This window comes from Scyliorhinus canicula, chromosome 16 (assembly GCF_902713615.1).
Source record: "Scyliorhinus canicula chromosome 16, sScyCan1.1, whole genome shotgun sequence".
NCBI classification, from domain to species: domain Eukaryota; kingdom Metazoa; phylum Chordata; class Chondrichthyes; order Carcharhiniformes; family Scyliorhinidae; genus Scyliorhinus; species Scyliorhinus canicula.
Genome location: NC_052161.1, coordinates 52,713,865 through 52,737,230, shown reverse-complemented (window position 1 = coordinate 52,737,230; position 23,366 = coordinate 52,713,865). Strand labels below are relative to the sequence as shown.

The window sequence follows — 23,366 nt, the reverse complement described above, 5'->3', positions numbered from 1 at the left end:
ATTCATTGCTGGATGATATAGAACTAACTTAATATGATATATATCCTTCCCCTTCAAATAGTTCTCAAACTCCTTTGAAGTAAACTGTGTACCATTTTCACTGACAATCTGCTCCGGTGTTCCAAATCTTGTGAATATTTTGTCTAGTTTCTCAATGGTCTACTCAGTCATCATTGGCTTCATTATCGTGACTTCAGGCCATTTTGAGTGCGCGTCCACAATCACTAAGTACACGTGATCCTCCAGCGGACCAGCATAATCTATGTGTATTCTCTAAATGGATGCAATAGTTGTCATGGTGATGTGTTCCTTAGTTTTGCAGAAGATTGGCATTGCCTAACTTCCTCTTCAATTTGAAGAGTTAATCCCAGCCACCAAAAATAACCGGTGCTAATTCCGTCATCCTCACCACACCAGGGTGTCCCTCATGCAGGTGGTCAAGGATTTTACTACGCAAGCCTGATGGAAAAATCACATGGATTCCCCATAGTAGAACTCTATTCTGTCCTGTCAACTCAAGTTCATTATAATGCTGTACTGTGATGTAGAGCTTGAGGTCTGGATTTTTTCTATTAATGTCTGACAATGTTCCTTTTTGCACCAAGTCCATCACCTTTCCAATCACTGGATTGGGTTGTTGTATATCTTTGAACTTGATATTAAGTCACAGGAACACTATCCACAAGCAAGAAATACAAAACATTGACAAAATGTTCTTCAGGATCATGCTTGATGTTGTAGCCACTGAAGTTGGCCATTTCCCCAAATACAAAATGGAGGAACGCAAAGCATACAGGATAAAATGGACAATGTTTGCAGCACAAGCAGGCTGCACCAAGCAGGTGTGGATTCTGTCTGCTAAGAAAGCAGACAGCACCGAAACGAGCGTTCCGCATACTAATGAGGCAATCACCGGGATAATTAGCATGTTAATAGAACGATTCCAGAGACAATGGACACAATTGGGAAAGCAACTGCAACATTGTAAAGGATACCAGACAGTCAGGCACCAGCAAGGTTCGAAAACAAAGAGCCTGAAGGCCCGCCCAGTAGCTAAGGAACAGCCTCAGTATTGGGGGGATTCACACATATCGATTGGGAAGAGACCCAATCGATTCCAAGCAGGTAAGGGAGTCTGCCCAAAGGGGCGTGGATCCCTGGGACCTATAAAAGACAGGTCCCACACATGGTTCAGTCTTCTGATCCAGCCCTCCTCCTTCTCCTCCAGCCCTCCTCTCTCTTTGACTAGCACTCCTCCGTGGACCAGCGCCTTGACCAGCCTTTGCCAAGAAGACCTTGAAAGAGAGGAGAGGGTTCGGACAGCAGCCGCCAGCAAGTAAGTGCCTCACAACGATCGATACCAGAGATAGACACTCCTGACCCCTTTTAACTTATACCAACCTGAAGTCTGCAGACCAGAACAGAGCAAGAGGCCTTGTTCCCTGACCCAGCAGTTCCTTCAAGATAAGTATTAGTTTATTTAGCGGTAGGAATAAGTTTAATCCTTTTAGCGTGTGCATGGGTAGTTATTATAATTGTATTATAATAAACTCAGTTGTTTGGACTTGCTAATTGGTGTATGGTTTTATTGCTTTTAACTTCACCTTGAAACTTGTGGCGGTGTCTTAACGATACCTGACGACTCCAGAGCTAAGTAAAGAAACAGAGCCAAATTGAGTGTTAAGCACACTCACCCAGAACGACCAACAATGTGTAATGGCAATCATGACAAAGCATCAGTATTTGCATGCTGCTTTGACTTCCGACATTGGATATCGTAAGTGTGTGCTGGCAATATCAATGACCATCTTTGCAATCTACTGGTTGCCAAAGAACATAGATCTTTTTACAGCCCAAAGATTGTAGTCAAGGGTTGATGATCCGTCAAAAGAGTAAAATGCCACCCATAAAAGTAATGGCGGAACTTTCGTACACTGAAAATGATGCTCCAGCTTCTTTTTCTAATTGAGTGTAATTTATTTCTCTGCTAGTAAGAGTGCATGAAGCAATTGTTGGGTTGTCCCTCTCCTGAAGGCATAATGTTCAAGATGACTGCATCAACTCCATAGGTTGAGGCATTGCAAGCAAGTTGTAACTCCATAGTGGGATTATAATGAACCAACAGCTCTGACTTCAAAAAGTTTATTTCACTTCATTGTACACATTGTCACATTCTTCTGACCAGTGCCATTCCTGTTTGACACGTAGCAAAATGAGTAAATCTTGTTGCTAAATTCGGCACAAATTTATCATAATAATTGATCAATCCGAAAAAGAACCTTAATTATGTCACATTTTGCGGATGTAATTCTTCTAAGATTGTTGCCATTTTCTTTTACTCCTTTGTCGATGATATGACCAAGGTAATTTATTAATGACTAGAGAAAGACGCACTTAACCGTTTTTAACTTGGGCTCTGTAAACACTTCAGGGAGCTTCCAAATTCTCCAAATATTCTGGTTCACTCGAACTGGTGATCAATATGTCATCTAAATAACACTGCACTCCATTCAACCCCCACCTCATTTTTTTCCACCGGTCTTTGAAAAAGAGCAGACAAAATTGCTATTCCCAAAGGAAGGGTTCTGTAATGAAACAGACTTTTATTGAGTCACAAATGTAAGTAGTAATGGCTGTGAGTCAGCAGTCACATTCATCTGCAGATAGACCTGTGAAAGATCAATTTACTGTATTTCTGTCCTCCAGTAAACAAGTCTTCTATCAGCAGTTGAGGATAATGGTCTGCGCATAAAACTGGGTTAATAGTTTTTAAATTTCCACACATTTTCACAGCCATCCCGTTTTAATACAGGAACAATTGGTGTTGCCCAATCACTCATAGCAACAGGTTTAATAACTCCTGTCCTTACTAATCTCTCTAGTTGATCTTCAACTTTAAGTGTGATGGTGTATGGTACGATTCTGGCTTTGAGACATTTGGGTGGGCTGTTTGGCTTGATTTTTAGGTGTACCTCAACTCCAGTTATAGAGCCTAACGAATCTTCAAACGCTTTTTCATAATTCTTCAGAAGTTATTACAAATTGCCCTTTGAATCCACTAATTGATTGCCTGTTTCCCAGTTAAGCCTAATCTTAGCCAACCATGCTCTGTCAAATAGAGCAGGAATGTTTCCATGGACAATGTGAAGAGGCAACTTTGCTGTCTGTCTATTTGCTTCTACTTTCACCACAATGTATCCCTTCAATGGTGTGACGTCTGCAGTGTACATTACATAGAATGCTACAGTGCAGAAGGAGGCCATTTGGCCCATCGAGTCTGCACCGACTCTCTGAAAGTTCACCCTACCGAGGCTCAAACCCCTGCCCTACCCCGTAATCCTGCAACCCCAGCTAAACTTTAGAAACTTAGAAAGGCCAATCCACCTAACCGGCACACCTTCGGACTGTGGGAGGAAACCGGAGCACCCGGAGGAAACTCACGCAGACATGAGGAGAATGTGCAAACTCCACACAGACAGCCACCCAAGGCAGAATTAAACCCGGGTCCCTGGCTCAGTGAGGCAGCTGTTTTAATCACTGTGCCACCATGCCACCTATTTGATGGTTTTAACGGCAGACGCTTCCTCTTTTGATAAATTGTCTCTATGATACTGCTACACCTATATCCACTTCTATTTTAATTTCATGACCCTCAAGTTTTGGATACGCCCAAAAATTTGCTGAGTGCCCTGCATTGACAAAACACATTGCTGGCTTTAGCTCTTGCAGGAGCTCAGCTGCATTTTCTTTTGAGTGATCTTGAGCTTCATCCACTACTTGGCAGTCATGACAAGATTGTTTAACTGTATTTTTCTTCTTGCACCATCTTAGTGTAGGAGAGCTTTTCTGAGCCCAACGCGCCTTTGCAATGTGATCCTTCTTACCACAGATCTTGCATGTAATGAAATTACTCCAGCATTCCCTGCTGACTGTCCAATCTGTGCACAAAGCACATGGTTGTACCTTTGCAGCCATTTTCATTGAGGTACTCATTTTGTGGATCTTCGAAGCTTCTCTTGTTACAAGCTCCGTAGATGTGGCAACTTCCACAGAAGCTTTTAAAGTTAAATCACTTACAGTAAACAGCTTCCTCTGAATAGTGTCACTGTGGAGTCCACAAACTATCCTGTTTTGATGAGGATCATCAAATTCACACTATCTAGATAATCTTCTTAAAGATACTATGAACTGTAAAATACTTTCACCTGTTCTCTGAATATGATGATGGAACCGAAACCTTTATGCAATCAATAACAGTTTAGTAGAGAAATGTCTCTAAGATTTTCATGAATTAAATGTACGACTTATCTGTTGCAGCATAGACGTTTTACAGCCAACTGGGCTGAGACATGTTACCTTAAGGTTCTCCATTGTCTGATTAGCTATTAAAAACAATTGGAATTTTTCCTCATGCATTCATGTCTCATAATCCTCATCAAATGTGGCAATGGTGCCCGTTTTTCCTGCCATTTTCATATCTCGGCTCCTAGGGACTACACTTCCTCCCTTCCAATCATTATATGGTACAAACGATCCCTTGAACAAGCAACTGGAAATTCTTTCCACTTTTTGCCTGATTGTATTTTGACTTTTTGCCCAAGTAGTGGCACTTGCAGAGTCAGCAGACTTTGAAATCTCTGTTCCCTGCAACCCAAGGTATACACTTCGCTTTGGCACATGCGTTGTCCCTACAGCTCAGACCCTACTCACTTCAATGCAACTAAGTCTTTAATTTTCTATAGAAATTAAAATTGAGAACTATTGCTGAATATGCTAAAAGTATTTTTTTAAATTGCGAAAACATTGAATTTCGTGACTAATGTTTTTAATTCATGTTATGAAACCAAAACAAGCTGGGAAGTTGGTTTCTTCCCCTTGATTCAGCGTTTTCGATTAATTGTTTTCTGGAACGCATGCTGCTCATTTATCCATTTTGTCCTAATTTCTCGAATATATTCAAAAGAAAAGTCTTATACAATGGAAAACAAAAATAAAGTTGAAATTATTGGCAGCATTTAAAGAAACTGTGTAAAAACAACTTGGAGACTGGAAACAACCCTGAGTTGCAGACATGTGCAATCAGGCTAACTGAACAGGCGCAATGCTTATCTGGCCGTGCTCTGTCTTTGTTCATTCTGGGATGCAAGGATATGATGGTTAGCCTTTCAGTAATAACAAAGTAACAGCGTAGCAACAATTCCAAACCATTGCACTGATCTTTGCAAGTTGATTTTTAATTTGTTTGCAGGACTGTTTTTCCTCGGTCGGTCATATTGAAATTGCCACTGTTCTCATTTAGTCCATTTAAAAACCATGAAGATATGGAGCTAAGAAGGCGTATTTGTTTGTGATTCAAATTGATAATCTAAAATAGTTAACTTACGAGTCCCTTTGTGGTGGCGTTGGGATTTCTTGAAAGGGAAAAGTCCTGGATTCTTGTAAACCACCAGCTGAATTACCTAGATAGGAGAAAAAGTATACTAATGTTGATGTCGTTAACAGAGCATTTCCTATTATTAAACAGCAACTGGTGGTTGAAAGATGCTAGATTTGCAACCTGTTAATTATCTTTTAGGGAAGGGTGAGTTGACTAAAGGTAAAATCCTTTTCGACTTTCACAATGGACAACCTGTCCTGGAACTATCAGTGCTTCCTTTGAAACAGTCACTGACAACGCAGTATCAGCAGCAATAATTTGTATTTACTTTGCACCAAAACAAAATAAAATATTCCAAGACGCTTCACAAGATATAGCACAAATATGACACAGAACCACATAAGGAGATATTGGGCGCGATCCAATGGCTATGCTGCACTGGAAAAGCAGGTCGCCGTGGCGCATCGTGGCCGATAAATGCCGGGATACTCCGTTCCCGGAATCTACCCGGCTCACAATGCCTTGAGATCCACGCGATCCCGTGAAATGTGTAGATGGAAATCCCACCCATTGTGAGCGGGTTCACTTTTTACCAAATCTGCATTTTAGAGTGAGACAATTAGTCTCCCTCTAATGTGCAGATTCAGGAGGTACCTGAAGCTTTGGGATTCATCCCTTTGAAGACAAGGGTGAGGATTTTAAAATCAAGCTATTGTTTGCCAAGGAACCAATGTAGGTCGGTAAGCACTGGGGTGACAGGGGAACAAAACTTGGTGTGAGATAAATCACAAAGCAGAGTTTTAGATGATCTCCAGTTCATGGATGGTAGAATATGGGAGACCAGTCACGGAACATCCCGTTTGGAACAATCAAATCTAGAGGTAACAAAGGTATGAATGAGGGTTTCAGCAGCAGATAAGCTCAGATGGGCGAAGTCAGGCTATATTATGGATATGGAAATAGATGGTCTTAATGATGGTGTGAATATAAGGTCAGAAGTTCACATCGGGGTCAAACGTGGCACCAAGCTTCAGAACAGACTGGCTTATTCTCCGAATGTTGCCAGAAAGAGGGATGGAGTTAGTAACTGGGGAATGCAGGCTGGAGTGGCAACCAGAAACAATGGCATCAGTCTTCCTAATCGGTAATTGGAGGCATGTTCTGCTCATCCAGTACTGGCTGTACGATGAATTGTCTGATAGTTTAGCAATATTGGAGGAATTGAGAAAGATGAGACCAAGGTAGAGATGGGGGTCTTCAGCATATTTGTGAAAATTAATGCTGTCACAAATGGGCAGCGTGTAGACAAAAAATAAGAGAGCCAATGTTACATTCAAGGAGGACACCAGAGGTAATGGCACAGGGACGAGAAGCCATCGCAATTGATAATCTGCCTCTGACTGGATATAAATGGAACCAGGTGAGAGCAGTTCACCCAGTTGGTCACCCATGGAGAAGTGTTGGAGGAGGTTGTTTTGGTCAACGATGTCTATGTAACATGATTTGGTTTCACCTACATTAAAAACCTACTCACCTACGCATTAAGGGCATTATTATCAGCAAAGGCCAGACATGCACAGATTGAAAAAGAACCTCTACAAAACATGTCCGGCCGTGATAAACTAGGGTAACATCCACAACCAGAATGTGTGGACACTGAAATAGATTACTGTCTGTTAGAATCAACCCATGTTCTCGAGCCACTAAACATACCTCAACTGCTTCAAAGAATGCTTTTAAGATTCCAAAAATATTGGGTGAGATTCAGCGGACAAATTTTAAAGTCCGCTTTCGGGCACGTTTATTGGGGTGTTATTCAGCGGCTGCAGTGCTGAGAAGCCGATAATCCACGGCACTTGATGTTTTTTGACCTCTGGGAGTTTCTCCCTGACCAGGCTCTACTTGGAGTGATTTCCTGCTGTGGAGTTTATCTGTTTGCAGATCGGGATGCCATTCTGATCGTCAGCCCCAATTTTATTGACCCCCTTCATCTCTCAACCTTGCTGAGGCCCTCAGGAACTCCCCCTCACCCCCACTCCAATGGTAAGCTCCCCTCTAATGCAGTATCAATCTGGCACCCGGACACCCTGGCACTGCAAGCCTGGCAGTACCCCAGCCACCCTGGCAGTGCTCAGGTGCCAAGGGGAGTGCCAGGGTAACACCTTACCCTGTCCCCGACCACCCGGGGATCATCGATGGTCTGCATTACCCCCTGAAGTGCCTGTTCCATGTTTGTATGAACCAGTACCTAATGGCACCCTGGCAAGTGCGGGCATTGAGTCCTGGGCAATGGGAGTCCCGGTATTTAAATGAGCCATTAGGCTCATTTAAATATGCTAATAGATTGCGTTGGCGGAGCAAGTCGGGTGACCTGTGATTGTGCCGGCGCAGAGCCTGATTTGGGGCTCTCGGGTGATTTACCTGTTACGCCCGGATCCGTGCCGGGAGTGCTGAATCATATCACTCTCTATTACAGAGCCATACCCAGCTCATTGTGTGTAATTACAACAGTAGCTTTGTCGAAGAAGCTACCTCACTTCAGGTTCTACATGCACTGTTCTGAGAGAGCTCAAGGAAATGCTTGCATGATGTTGACCACCAGACATCCCAGTAACTGATAATGGCCCACAAATTCCATCAGCTGTGTTTGCCAAGGCATGGGGATTTGAACGTGAGTCATGCAGTCCAATAGAAAAGCCAAGAATACTCTCAAACAGCTTTCCGTAAAATCCAACAAATCAGGTTATTCGGTGATTATCTGTCTGGGTGTAGAAACCTTTGGGTCATTGGTATTCGGCAGGATTTGCATTGTGAGGTCTCCATTGGACTTTGGGGCACCTATGTTAATTACTTACCCCCCCCCCCCCCCCGACTCACTGCGAGGTCCACCAATCAACGCCCGCGTGAATCCTGGCCTTGAGGTCCAGAGCATCACGGAGGTGTGGGGAATCCAGTGTCCAGCCTATTAGTAGAATGAAAATGGGTTCAAATGATCCATTTGCATCCTCCTGCCAGCCGGGGGCACTAACCACGATGCTGATATCAGCGGGGGACCAGAGCATGGTAACAGGGCGCCGATCCCGTTTTTTGCCTGACATGTTTCATCGGGAACTCTGCTACTGTCTGTGGGCGGTGGAGAATCCCGGCCATGATGTGGACACACATTTCATCCATGTGTGTGGCATCTGTATCTTCTTTGTGTGTTTAACATGTGACATTCCTTTGTGTTCTCTCTCCGGTATGTGTGTACAAAGGTTAGCTGCAGACTGGTGGAGCTCAGTACTAGCTCCTGCATCCTCGTAAGTGAGAAAAAATGAAAATGGCTTATTGTCACGAGTAGGCTTCAATGAAGTTACTGTGAAAAGCCCCTAGTCACCACATTCCGGCGCCTGTCCGGGGAGGCTGGTACGGGAATCGAACCGTGCTGCTGGCCTGCTGGGTCTGCTTTAAAAGCCAGCGATTTAGCTCAGTGACCTAAACCAGCCCCATATTTGTCATATTTAAAACGTTGAGACTCTTTCTAAAAGTGCTTTGCTATGTTTACTTAGAACTGTACCTATTGATAGAACTCCCTGACTAATGATTAATGAGACCTTTGAGAAATTAGGTGGCTACTCCTTATCCTCAGTTTCCATAGTTTCACCAGATCCTGAAACTTATGACAGTCCTAGCTACGATAGATTTACGGGGTTTCTCAAATTCGTATGTTGTCTTTGGTGGAAGAGCTGTACAAACCCTAGATATCTGTGCAATGGAAATTCCATCCCTGACTACTTGTCCCATGCCTTAAACATATAAACAATCTGAAATGGTTCAAAATTCATAGTAGTTTATTTGATTTCAGAGTATTTATCAAACGTTCAGTGGCCCTGCTGCTCGCATGATGTCATATGTTCTCCTGCTGAAGCTTTGTCACCCGTTAGGTGACTCACTGTACTCCAGATTGGCTGACTCCTTACTTCCAATGCTGTTTGGAGGATGCTGCCTCAGTGTTAAAAACTAATATCATGATGCCATCTACAGGATATTATATGCCTGTTCTTGCCCAGATATGATCTCACATTGTCACCCAGAACCCAATCAAACTTTAGGAATATGAGCAGATTAAATCTATGACAATTGGTCATAGTTGAATTAAACTCTTACAAGGAATAAAATAACTACTAACTTGGTTCAGGGTCACATACTTCATATTCATCGCCATCCTCCTGTAATGAAATTAATGATTACATTTACTTTCTTCCAGACATTTTAATGCAAATAAAAAGAAAAAGATACACATGGCAGCTTGCTCTTTTACATGATTAGTATTTGTGACGGCACATGCCGTTGCTATCAGCACCTTGTGCATCAGGGGCTGAATTTTCTGTTGTATATATTCTGGGCTCAATAATGAGCAATATCTTTATTGCATGATGAATATTTTGATGCCAGTTTCTTTGCTCTGAAGAAGCATTCTGGAGAAAAGTCAATGTACAATTTTCCCTATCTCTCTCAGCCTTTCCGAACCCTGATGGTGCACAGGTCAGACTTTCGTCCGTTTCTGTTGCTAATTATTCCTGGGACTGGTGCAAGACTCCCAATACCATATTTAAAAAGAAAATCTCAAATAATTTTCAAATGTGCATTTCTGGGCCATTGGTTCATGGTAGTGAAAGCTAAAAGTGACGTATCGTTCAATCGAATTGTAGCTGTTTGGAATATAAGTGGCGGGATTCTCCATTGCCCAACACCGATATCGTAACCGCCGATTGGGCAGAGAATCCCTGTTTATGAATCGGGGGCGGTGCCTGTTTCTGATGCTTCTCCACCTCCAAAACGGCTTAATCAAGCAGTACGCCGCACGCTGTTGGGACGGCCTAAGAAATTTTCCTGAAGGCCCTGCCCCAATGCTCCGTCCCCCGATGGGCCGAGTTCCCGATGGAGCGGGACACGTGTGCTCGTAGTTATCGTGAATCGGCATGGCAGCAGCATTTTTATTGCATTTCCCTAAGCTAGCCAACCACCTTCTAAAAATAAGTTTCCCACTTTCTCTAAACCTTTATCCTTCCATTCCCTAAATTTCACATCCAACCTAGCGGGTTTGAATAACTTATTTGCACAGATAGGGGTCAGCTTAGAGGAGGCCCTCAAATTAAAATGATGGCAGAGTTGCCTCCAAACTTTTAATGTGGCTATTACTACCATGTTAGACACCTATTTCTTTGGTATCACTGGTAACAGAGCTGATACCAGTGTCGCTAGGCTTGCTCCCCTTATAGACTCTGCTTCCACCCGAACCTAAAGCTTATCCGAACCTCCAAACCACTCTAGCACCTTTTCAGCATTAGCTTCCCAATAACAGTATTGAAAGTTTGGCAAGGCCAAGCCCCCTAATTGTCTCTCCCTCGAGAGCAACGTCTCCTGATCCTTGGGCTCTTAACTGTCCAAATAAACCCAGTCACCAGAGGGTCAGACCCTCTGATAAAAAATTGGGTAAGAATATCGGAATGCACTGGAATAAGAATCAAAATCTTGGCAAGATGTTCATTTTAACTGATTGCACTCGGTCCGCCAGGGATAATGGGAGACCATCCTACCTTTGCAAGTCCGCTTTGACCTTTGCCAGCAGATTCATACAATTCAACCTCTGGAGTTTCCCTCAGTCCCTTGAATCTGGACACCCAAATATTGAAAATGACTTTCGCTAGCCGAAACGGCACTCCCCTAAACTCCCCCCACCCTCCCACATACCCTCCTCTGCATAAATCATAAACTGCAATGTGGCTTAATCAATGCTTATTTAGAATTGGTGGCATGTGGAGTTGTTACACTAACAAATGACTACTCACACGCCGAGTACCTATTCATTGTATCATGCAATGCACCAGGACAGAAAAAGATTCAATAACAGAGGCACAGAAAGGGGCGATGGGGTAAAGAACAAGGAGAGAAATATAGACAGCACGTGTTGTATTAGGAAAACCATATTTTTAAATATTTGATCACTGTTTCCAGTTAGTGCGAAATTTGATGAAAAATTGGAACATGTTTGATTATAACCATCGATTTCCTAAATCAACAGATACAGTTCTTGCAAATGCTGCAGATAATCTTAGTGATTAATAAATAAAACTCAGATCGATGTTCGAGATCAAGAATGATCACAAATGTGCCATGAGAATGCACGGCCTTGAAGCACAACTTTCAAAGGATTGTATCTAAATATGAAATCCATGTTCCTCACCAATGTTGGCCTAGTTACACACAAATGTCCCTCGGTTTTCACAGGTTGTCTTGCACATATGCTAAAGCTTCTTCAGTGTGGAGAACAAAGGGTGTTTGGGGGGGGGGGGGGGGGTAGGGGTAGGCCTTCAATTAAAGATTGAAACTTACAGGTTGAGAAATGGGGAGTTTTCTGTTTACTGGTGATTCATTTCTGGAAAAAAACACACATGTTGAGGAATATATAAACATGCAATCAAGGCATTAGAGGGCAATAAAATGGGATTGATGTTCACTGTGATCCAACTAGAAATAAACGGCACCTGAAGAACTACCTACAATTAAATATTGAAAGGAACAATACTTTATTTAAAAAAATTATGAGAGATAGGTGTCTATTTTGCCTAATTTTTTTCTGATGACTCTTGTGCTTTTCAGGATTCATGGAACAACTTGGCCTCAAGTGTCACCATCATACTGCTGTTGAGATCAATGCATGCATTTGAAATCCCTCTGTCTACCGATTTAAAATAGGAGACAGTACGGATGTAATTTTTGAAAAACAAGAGGTTGATATTAATGTTAAAATATCGCGCCAGTTGTCTCTTCTGAATAAGACTGCTAACATGTTATCCACTGAGGATGCATTATTGGCAGTTTTGTAATTTTAATCAATACTTGCAAAATCTGGAGTGAAAAATATCCCATCACTATTTTTCGGATGAATTTAGCGCCCAGTGGTCTTGAGTTGTTTTAATTGTATTTTACTTATTTGAACAAATTGATAATTGTTTTTGTGAGCACCAACCTCTTTCCTATCGAAGACACAAGTTGGCTTCTCTTTTTGCAGCCTTTTAATTTAGCAATTGATAAGCAATTCCACAATGTTAACTTCTCTACTGAGAGAAGTCCATGAGCTCAGGTAAAGACCCTGCTCAGGTAATGGCCCAGATCTTCTAGTCTGTGGATCATCATATCCCGCTAAGATGGACATCAGGATTCTTCAGCAGGCCCAAAACACTGACTCTGGGAGTTGCCTGGGACATTTAAACTTCCTATAGGCAATTTCTTTGTTTCCTGAGACCTTCTGAAAACATCTCCGATTCTGAGTTGGAGGGGATAGTTCCAGCTTACTTTCCTAGAGAGTTACCCAGGAGCTATTAGACAGAAACAGCCCAACTATACAAACAGGCCTCCTGGCTCCCCCTCCCCGACTACCCCACCAACTGACCCAACCTGACTAGCCCTCATCACGTGACTCTCCCCCCACCCTCCCACCAACCTCACACCCCACAGACCTGACCTGATTAGTCACTACAACCCATAATAATAAGGCAATAAGATGCAGGAACAGAAGTAGGCCATTCGACCCATCAAGTCTGATCCACCATTCAATGAGATCATGACTGATTTGATATAATAATCAATATGATAACCCAACTTCCCACCACCCCACTGGTCCGCTGACCCCCCCCCCCCCCCCCCCCCCCCCCCCGCCGCCCCCCCCAACTCTGACTCTTTCCGACCCAGCTTACCCACCTCACCCTACCCAACTGCCACCCACTTACTCACCTACATATTCACCCACTTGCTCATTCCCTAATACACTGAAGAGCTGTTTAAATGTCCCAGAACCTTTCATTGTGTCAGTGAACATTTACCAGAATGTGGTAGTTAGTGCCTTAAATGTGGTAGTTGGTGTCTTCCAATCCGATGATCCAACATTACGAGGAAGCGATTTGCTGGAAGACGGCTCCACATTTCTGAAGAAACTGGGATCGGCAGTCCCGGCCAGAAATGTGGACAGTCTTGGCGCAACAACGTAGGAGCAGAGGGGCCATCTGATGGTGATCGCCATTCCTTGGAGGATTCGGGCTATTTCAGGATATTATTTGAGGATATTTCAATTCTAAAATGTCTTTTTCCCCAGATCAGGAAAGCAATTCAGGAATATTAAGGAATTCCAATGTCTTGTCTCAGATCATATCATATTGCATCTCCTCTGGCTGAAATGCAGCTGCATCAATAGCTTTCATACTTGATCATGTACACTAGCCCATCCCCCACATTTGTACCGAAGGTCTCACTGTGCCCCTCCCCTCCCACGATGGGTGCAACCTCCCCAATTAGAGAACTTCAATCTTGGCCCATCCACTTTATTCCTCCAGCTCTTGAGTGTCTGCTGTACTTCCTGTGCTAGTGATCTGTACTTGGTTTCCATGATTCATTATTATTTTAAAGCACTATTCAGCTACATATTGTCTCAATCGATCTGTGATTGTTGGTTTTTTGTTTCTAAGGAAGGCATTTGGTAGATATAAATGACTACATACCTGGCTATTTCTGATGTACTCATCACTTTTGGGGCAGAGCGAGGAAGTAATAATGGACTTCCTGTTCCTGCGGATCCAGGCTTAGGAAGCTGTGGTTTGACCCTTTAGACAGCAATAAAGAATTTGTCTAATTGCAATCTCAAGATAAATGGGAAGCACAGAGAGTGTCCTAAAACTGTGAAGAGTTTAAACATCAAGCAATTGAAACCCAAAGGTAAGTAAGTATCTATAGGGCAAATTTCCTGGTGTCAACACCAGTCAGGAAAGGGAACCAAGACTGCAACATGGCTCTCGGCAGCCTGTGTTATTCCAGGATTTCTGGCATTTTCCCAGTAGGAACAGGCACAGGTTGAATGTTCTTCTAGAGGTGAGTAGACGAGGTCTATTTTCACCAGTCCTGCCCCATTTTCCTGTCCATTTGATAGTGCCCCTTTCAAGAAGCAAGGAGAAGAATTTTTTAAAAATTCACTCATGGGATGTGGGTGGTGCTCGCTGGGCTAGTATTTGTTGGCCACACCCTAATTGCCCTTGAGTGGCATTGCACCTCAGGTGTGGCGTTTTCATGTGGGGATTTTTCTTTTCCCCCCGAAGTGCCTGAAGATTGAGGTCTGGGGTGATGGGAATTGCACCGATTTTCTCGTTGGAAGTGACATTTTTTGGGAAAATTCCGCCTGTGGCCTCTTGCAATATTTAGGGGCCATTATGGGGTTTGCACCCGCAGCCATTGGGCCTGCTAAATCGTGCCCATGGTCTAAGTTTAATGATAAAAAAATATTTGAAGTGTCCACATGGGGGTGCTCTTATACAATGCAGCACGAGTAAGTTTGAGTTGCCATGCTGGACGTAATCATAATTTGGGATTAGATAGACAATTTAGTCATGTGGTAGATAACTGAATGAACAAGAAACGCGGCTACATTCACAATCTTGAATTAATACTTAATGCTATGTAGTTCATTTGATACTTAAAGGGCAGAAGTGGTTCACTCAGTACTAACTTAAAACATTAATTATCTGGTGAAAATTAGACACATTCCTCCCAGTTAAATTTCTGTTAATCTCTTGAATGAGTTACTTTGAACAGCAATAATCATGTAAGTGGATCAGTCTGTAAGAATCTGATCTTGTTATAATCTTCGGCCCTCGGGTCTTAATGATTGCATCTTTGCAATGGTACTGGTGAATTCATCTATGTTAATGGTGGGGACAGTAATACCCCAAGTACCTTTACAGATGATGATACAAACCAATATTTCAAAACAGGAACACATATTTAAAAAAGGGATGCTAACCATGGCTTTTGATAAGAGACCCAGAATTTCAGAGGCCTCTCCGACACTCCGAGCGAAGGTCCGCTCGCTCCAATCTTCTGCTCCACCTACTCCTGGACGTGAGTGAGGATGTGACTTAGAGTCTCCTTGGTTCCCGACTTTGGTCCTTCTAGGTAGCTGGTACACAGGGAGAATCAGGCCAATTCGTCTAGCCTGGCATAGATGCGGTGATCACCGAGTGGACATGCCTGGGCCTTTGCCTCAAACCCCAAAGAAAAGCAACAATGGTTGCAGATTAGTTAGCCTCCTTGCAGGAGGGGCAGGTGCCACCATTAAAAACATTCTTGTGGTGGGGCTGCACTTCTCTGCATTCTGGATGGTGCCTGAAGTTTACCCATTGTGGCATCGAGGCCTGTCAGTTTCACAAGAAGACCCTCCTCCATTCCCTAATTAAGCAGCAGGATGAGTAACAGGGGCCCCTGATTCGTCCGCACCATTGCAAAAATCACTAAACTCGAGGGCCAAAGATTATAACAAGATCAGTTCTTGCAGACGGATCATAATGCTTGCAATAGGACAATGGAATGCCGATATTCAGAATCTTTGTCTTATTTGAAACATGACAGATAACAAATCAGCCTCATTAAAAAGTAGCTTCAATGGGTTGTCCATGAAATAGATCAAACTCCACACCCTCAGCTAATAAGGGATTTCCTGAACCATTTATTTCACAACAATCAAGTACGACGTACCTGGGCACTGGTGGCAAAGCTTCCTGAAGAAAAAGCAAAAGTATTTCAAATCAAATGATGCCATGAATGTGATTAGAGCAAAATTTCATTGGTACGTAAACTTTACTTACATTATTCTACGGATGAATTATGAATGAATGTGTTTTGCTGTGTGCAGCTTTCAGTAAAATGATTGAGGGGCCAATTTTTGTGTTTGATGCATCCCTCGTTATTGACATAAGTGGGGCACACTGGACAGGAAAGTCAAACAGGAAGGAGTTCCACTGGATCATCAGCTAATCTTGGTCTTGTTTCACTTTCCAGGTGGGGCTCATCTGAAGCAGAGGGAATCTTTGTTCTAACATGCAAAAGGTGGGAGGAGAACAACACCACTTCAGATACTGCGAGATACCTGGGTCTGAATTTTCACAGGGCTGTGTAATTGGGACTTGAGTGCAAGAATTCAAACTGGTCGAATCTGGCTCCCAAAGTCCCTGGGACAACACCGAATTTTCAACGGGTTGGCAGGGTGGCTGCCAATGAATGGTCCCTTAAGCTTCTGCTTATGTAGTGGTAGCACTCTAGCTTCACAGCGTCAGGGTCCCGGTTCGATTCCCGGCTTGTGTCACTGTCTGTGCGGAGTCTGCACTTTCTCCCTGTGTCTGTGTGTGTTTACTCCAGGTGCTCCGGTTTCCTCTCTCAAGTCGAGAAAGATGTGCTTGTTAGGTAAATTGGACATTCTGAATTCTCCCAGTGTTGTGGCAACTAGGGGATTTTCACAGTAACTTCATTGCAGTGTTAATGTAAGCCTATTTGTGACACTAATAAAGATTATTATTATTATTATTAAGGGATCTGTCTTGTTTGGCACTGTAATCTTCAATATTTTTCATGTAAGCGTCATCTGTGCACAGCTGTGCGGCTCACCAAGCGGCCCAAGTTCATTTGTAGTTATTTATTCAAATGCGTGGGGCTAACCAGTAGTGGTATGAGCGCTCTCCTAGCCTGTAGTCCATGGTCACTTTTCGTCACTTTCAGCACTTTACCCTCTAGGGAGCTGCCTGAAGCAGGGAATCAAAGGAGCTGTTTTACTCCAGTTCCTATAAATTTGTACCTTAATGTTTCACTATTATTGAGACAGGGCGATTATTGTGTCGTTCACACTCGACCCTTTAGGCAGAATTAGCACCAGTTCACAACTATTTAGAAAGACATAGCAAAAATGTCAAAACATTTTCATATAACCAGCTTAATTAGAAATACTTCGATCTGATTAATCAAAACCTCACCTCTGTATCTGGAACTTCATACACATCTATGCATGGGAGATATAACATAGTATGCACACAGATTAAAAAGAAGTCATTGACATTCTTCCATACAAAATTAAATACATCTTGATTTGATTTACTTATTTATTGCTATTTTGGTTTTGCATTTATAAATTGAATTACTCAATTCAACTTCTGACTCATATCAACTAGCCGCTAAGGAGTTAATTTGTTTTTAGAACTTGCCTACCGAGGCCAAAATTAATTAATCTTTAAACTATAGAAAGGAATATGAAATCCAGAAATCTATTTATGTGACAAATTTTGCTCTGAAATGCAGTCTATGAATAGGTTGGGGAGGAGGAAGATACATCCTAAACGTTGGGTTGGATTTTCATCCACGTTGTTCCCCGGCAGAATGCAAGTGAAAATGCGGTGAGGTTGTCAGGGACCCCTTTGTCAGGATTTTCCAGGCTTCCCTAAGATGGAGGATCAGGTCTTGTGCCTATATTTGGCACAGGCCGAGTTTAAGGAGTATTTTGAGTGGAATTTTAATGCACATTCTGGACCATACAATCTGTGGGTGTCCTGGGAAGGACAAAGGACTTTCAGGTCGGTAAGAAATGTAATTTATCTGCTCGTTAACAACAACTCCAAAATTCTGAGAGTGACAGATGAGAATGAAGCTTCAGGCCTCCCGAGTCTGGTGCTGCATTTGCGTTTTCAGACACCAGGGGGTGGGGTTGTACCATGAGTTCATCAGTTGCTGCAAAACTAACTGGGGCAGGAAAATGCCCTCAAATACACAGTACTGTATATCCAAAGAAGCAAAGAAAATGGGCCGTCTCAGTCCAAAATGGCTAACCATGTGTCATTTTCTAGTATTTGCTCAATTCAAATACTGTGAACTTGCAAATATTACACTCTTAAGGGCGTTCGGGTAAACCCAGTAACTACAGGCCAGTAAGTTTAACTTCGTGGTGAAAAAACCTTTAGAGATGATAATCAGAGGGAAAATATAACCTGAATAAGTACAGGTTAATTGGGAAAGTTAATAAATTAATTTATTACAGGAAAATCATATTTAACTAACTTGTTTGTGTTTTTTTTATGAGCTACAGAGAGGTTGGTAAGCTGGGTAATGTGGTTACGTTAACTTGCAAAAGGTGTTTGATAAAGTTTTGCAAAAGGTGTTTGATAAAGTATCACATAATAGGCTGATCAGAAAGGTTGAAGGCCATGGGATAAAAGGCATAAATAAACTAGTAACTATATTAATGCTGAAACTGATACTGCTGAAAGCCAATTTTCGGATTCTAATTTCAATACAGTGCTTCCATTGCATCAACTGACACTCCTAAGTACTTCTAGTGGTACTATTACAATGAACACTGGTTAATTTGGAATATAATTGAATGTTCAACAAATATTTTTGTTATAACCCGCAAAAGACCTAGGGGGTTGGAGATATCTGTCTCCCTGTGAGTCTTGCCGAATACGAGCTCCCCCGCTAAGGAGGCAGGGAGCCCAAGGACATTTATGACTGAGATCTGTATAAAATCGACCAGGTATAGAACCGACAGAGCGAACCCAGCTGGGATCTGAAGTCTTTCGTAAATATAATTGCTTTACAATAAACCAAGTTTTCTTTTGACCAACTCGGCTCAGACTCATTTGTAGCCGACTGAACTGGCGATGAGGAGAAAACTGGATTACTATTGACATTGCTACACCGTGGGATTACCGGCAACCTCCTTTCTATTGCTGTACTCAGGTTGGAGACATTTTATTTTTATTGCAAATATGCCTTTATTTGGAAGATTGGATATGTTTGACACAAGCTTAGAGGATTGGACACAGTACACAGAATGCATGCGTTATTTTTTTCCTGGCGAACACTATCACAAATGTTGATTGACAGACAGTGATATTGCTGACTGCCTGTGGAGCTCGTACTTATGGTGTGGTTAAAAAGCCTTACAGATCCTGCATCTCTGAACACTAAAACTTTTGAACAGTTGCTCAATCTAGTGGGGTAACACTTCAACCCTAGACCATCCATTATAGTGCAGAGATACCGTTTTAACACGGCAGACAGGATCCCAGGAGAGTCTGTAACCGAGTTTCTGACGAAGCTATAAAAACTAGCCGAATTTTGTGAATTCGGACCTTCCCTTTCCGATTTTGCTGCATAACCGTTTGGTCTGCGGTGTAAATAACGTGGCTACTCAGGGAAGTTGCTAGCTGAATTGTCTGTCCCTAGACCTTCAGCAGGCCATGCAAGTTTCGCTTTCCTGCGAAAGCGCTGAGAGAGAAATGCAAGCGATCCAGGGGATGGAGGTAAACACCCTACTACGTGCCCCTTTCCCCGGCACTGAGTACTGTAGGGGCCTGGCCCATTGGTCAAGGTCTGAAATGTCCCGATGGGATACCTCCTGAGTCTGTAGAGGGAGTGCCCTGGCATTGTGGGGCATGTGGATACAGGAGCCACAGGGAGTACAAAGCAATAATGAGCCAGAGACCCCGATGCCCCATTCGAGGCAGGCGTCACCAAGGTTTCACACTTCCCACATGGAGCAGCCAGAGGAAGGGTGCATGCAACTAAATTGCATTGTGTCCATCATGAACTGTGGAAGTTCATGGGCATCCACTATACATGGAAGCTGTGCTTTCAGTTATTGGAAAGCAGACTTTCGATAGGATAAAGATGGGGTACAGCAGCTGTGGTATCTGTGGGACACCGAGGCAAATTAGCAACGTACACTGGTGAACCGTTAGCCATTGCAGGAACCACAATGACCCCGGCGGTTTTCAGACAACAGTCAGTGCGACTTCCGTTGATCATCGTCAAGGGACACGGCCCCAGCCTGCCCGGCCGCGATTGGCTAAAATGCCTGCAACTGGACTGGGAGCAAATTTTCCAAATGGGATCCGGGGGCCTATACAAAGTACTAGGAAAATACCGTGAGGTTTTCCAAACAGGAGTGGGGAAAATAAAGGGGCTATGGCAAAAGTTCAGATAGACTCAGACGCACAACCAAGCTATTTCAGAGCCTACCCATTCCCTTGTGCATTGTTAGCAAAAGTTGAGGCTGAACTCAGCCAGCTCGAAGGCCTTGGAATCATTAGACCAGTACATTTTGCTGATTGGGCGATGCCAGTGGTCCCAGTGCTCAAATCCAATAAGACAGTCAGACTGTGTAGGGACTATAAGTTGATGGTCAACAGGGCCCCCGGCTGGATTGTTACCACATGCCCCACATCGAGGACCTACATGCAACACTGGCTGCTGGACACTCACTTATGAAGCTTGATATGAGCCATGCATATTTTCAGTTACAGTTGGACCCTGTCTCACATTACTTTACTATAAACGCCTGTGGAGGCCTATACAACCAGACTACCCTTTGGAGTGTCGTCAGCCTGTGCCAAATTACAAACATACCAAGAGGTTTTCCGTGAGTGGCAGTGTGTCAAGACGACGTGTTGGTCACGGGTGACTGAACAGGAACATTTAAGTAATTTGGACGAGGTTGTCCATCATTTCTCTGAGGCAGGTGTATGCCTGCGAAGAGACAAGTGCGTGTTACACGCGAGGGGCGTATGTACCTGGACTGAGGGGTTACACAAGATGGAGAAAGCAACAGGAAAAAACATTCACTCAAATGAAAAAACAATTGACTTCTTCCAGCTTGTTGACGCATTATGATCCTGCCAAACAACTGGTATTCACGTGTTCCGGGACACTATACGGCATTGGTGCCATTTTATCACACCGTATGGGTGATCACTGATCGCTTTCACTTCACAGACACAGGCCACAGCTGAGCTGTGCAATATGCACTGAGCTTATGCGCAAATTAAGAAAGAAGATCTGACAGTTGTCTTCACCATGAAGAAATTCCATCAGGATGTGTACGGTCGACGGTTCACAATCATCAGGGACCAAAAGCCATTGCTGGGTCTTTGCAAAGAAGACAAAGCGATTCCGCCCATTGCCTCAGCCAGGATACAGCATTGGGCCCTCCTGCTGGCCACCCATGAGTGCTCATTTGAGCATCGTCCAGGTACCCAGATCACAAACGTGAATGCATTAAGCTGACTGCCCTTGCCGATGCCCCCTCCTTCTCCTCCCGGGACTGGCAAGGTAGTGGCCATGCTCATCTTTATGGGTATGTTGCCTGCTACAGTATCTCAAATCTGTGAGTGGACGCACACCCATCCGGCCCTTTTGAATGTTTGACACATGGTCCTGTATGGGAGTCAGCATAGAAGACTGCACCCATATTTAGGTGGTTAATATAGATGAAGAAAAGGAGTGGTCCTTGTACTGACCCTTGGAGAACACCACTGAATACTTTCTCCAGTCTGAAAAACAATGGTCCATCACTATTCTCCATTTGTCACTCAGCCAACAAAGTGGGTGGGATTTCCCTCACTTCCCATCAGGCGGTGGTGGAGGCGGCTCGCTATTGGCTGATGGAGGGACCTTCTGGTCCTGTTGTTGTCAATGCGGTTTCACATTGAATGCAGCCCTGGCCGTTGGAAAACCCGTGGTGGGTGTGTGGCGCCGGCATGAACGGCCGTAAAATTCAGGCCGGTATTTATGCTGCTATTTCCCTTTTATTCTGTGGCCTTTAAGTTTGCTGACATGTATGTGATACTTTATCAGGCAGGTTTTGTAATTTACTGTCACCACATCAACCACATTACCTGACCAATTCTCTCTGTTACCTCATTGAAAAACTAGGACATGATTTACCTTTCCGAAATCCACAATAGCTTTCAATAATTAATCCCTATTTGTTCAGGTGATGGTAAATCTTTTATCGGATTATCTTCTCCAAAGGCTTCCCAACGCTGAGTTAAACTGACTGGCCTGTAGTTGTTACCCTAACACACTTTTTTGAACAGGAGTGTCACATTTGTAATTCTCCAGGAAGATGAGAAGATCATGGGTGGTTCCTCTGTAATTTCCACCCCGGCTTCTCTCAAAATTCCGAGATGTATCCCATCCAGTCCTCGTGGCTTATCAACTTTAAGTTCAGCCAACCTATGTAATATGTTCTCCTTATCAATATTTAGTTCATCCAACAGCTCAAGTATCTCCTCTTTCATTTGGGTGGCACAGTGGTTAGCACTGCTGCTTCACAGCGCCAGGGGCCCTGGTTCAATTACGGCCTTGGGTGACTGTGTGGAGTTTGCACTTTCTCTCCATGTCAGCGTGGGTTTCCTCCCACGGTCCAAAGAAGTGCAAGTTAGTTGAGTTGGCGATGCTAAATTGCCTTAGTGTCCAAAGATGTGCAGGTTAGGTCATGGGGATAGGGTGGGTGAGTGGGCCGAGGTAGGGGGCTCATTCAGAGGGTTGGCGCAAACTCAAAGAGCTGAATAGTCCTACACTGTAGGAATTTTATTATGACTTTGGCAGCACCTTCTTCTTTGGTAAAGGCACTTGCAAAGTATCGATTTAGTAGATCAGCTATGTCCTCAGCCTCTGAACATGGATCTCCTTTTTGGTCACTGATTGGCCCCATTCGCTTCTTACTACCTTTTATTTGAATACCAATAGAACATTTTTGTCTTTTTCTGCTTCATCTTGCTCTTTCTCTCTTATCATGAAGGGTTTTGGTTGCCCTTCCTTTCCCCCTCATGAATACATACCTCGACCATACAGTTTTGCTGGCCAATCTTTGATTCCAATTTTCCTCCCATTCCACTGAAATCGTCCCTTCTCCAATTAAGTTTTTTTTACTTCAGAAATGTCTCTTTGTTCCCATCCATGGCTAACCTAAACCTGATGAGACGATGATCACAGTTCTCTGACTGACACTTGGTCCATTTGTCCCTTTCACCCAGAATACACCCAGCCGTGTCATGGTACCTCTACTCATTGCCCGCTTTTAACTTTGTATATTGACGGCATAATTCTAAAAGTTATATTTGTTTTCCATTTCTCTTACCATTGCATTGTGGGCTTTCGGCGTGCTGTTGTGGTGCAGAGGCAGGTTGCCCTGGATGAAAACATAACAAATTTGCATTTGACCTAAAGGTTCACATAAGAGAGGTTGCAGCATTTTGTCTTCCCCAGAAAAACAGATACATATACAGCACGAGGTCTTGGTACAGTCACACTGTATTTCTTTCACTCCAGCTGCGCCACAATTATTTTATTTTTAATT

General features: G+C 43.3%; 1 protein-coding gene across 9 annotated transcripts in view; it reads right to left on the bottom strand.

The window, feature by feature from the left end:
• The window catches only part of blnk (B cell linker), a 297,279-nt gene that overhangs the window by 44,392 nt on the left and 229,521 nt on the right, over window positions 1–23,366 (bottom strand). For 8 of the 9 annotated variants that reach the window (XM_038821614.1, XM_038821617.1, XM_038821615.1 and 5 more), the window contains 7 exons: window positions 23,148–23,198; window positions 17,206–17,231; window positions 15,938–15,960; window positions 13,915–14,016; window positions 11,753–11,795; window positions 9,546–9,585; window positions 5,384–5,459 (listed from right to left, as the gene is read on the bottom strand). In XM_038821614.1, the coding sequence (XP_038677542.1) occupies window positions 5,384–5,459; window positions 9,546–9,585; window positions 11,753–11,795; window positions 13,915–14,016; window positions 15,938–15,960; window positions 17,206–17,231; window positions 23,148–23,198 (361 nt within the window). The remainder of the gene's footprint in view (window positions 1–5,383; window positions 5,460–9,545; window positions 9,586–11,752; window positions 11,796–13,914; window positions 14,017–15,937; window positions 15,961–17,205; window positions 17,232–23,147; window positions 23,199–23,366) is intronic. The other variant, XM_038821616.1, reaches the window with a different exon arrangement.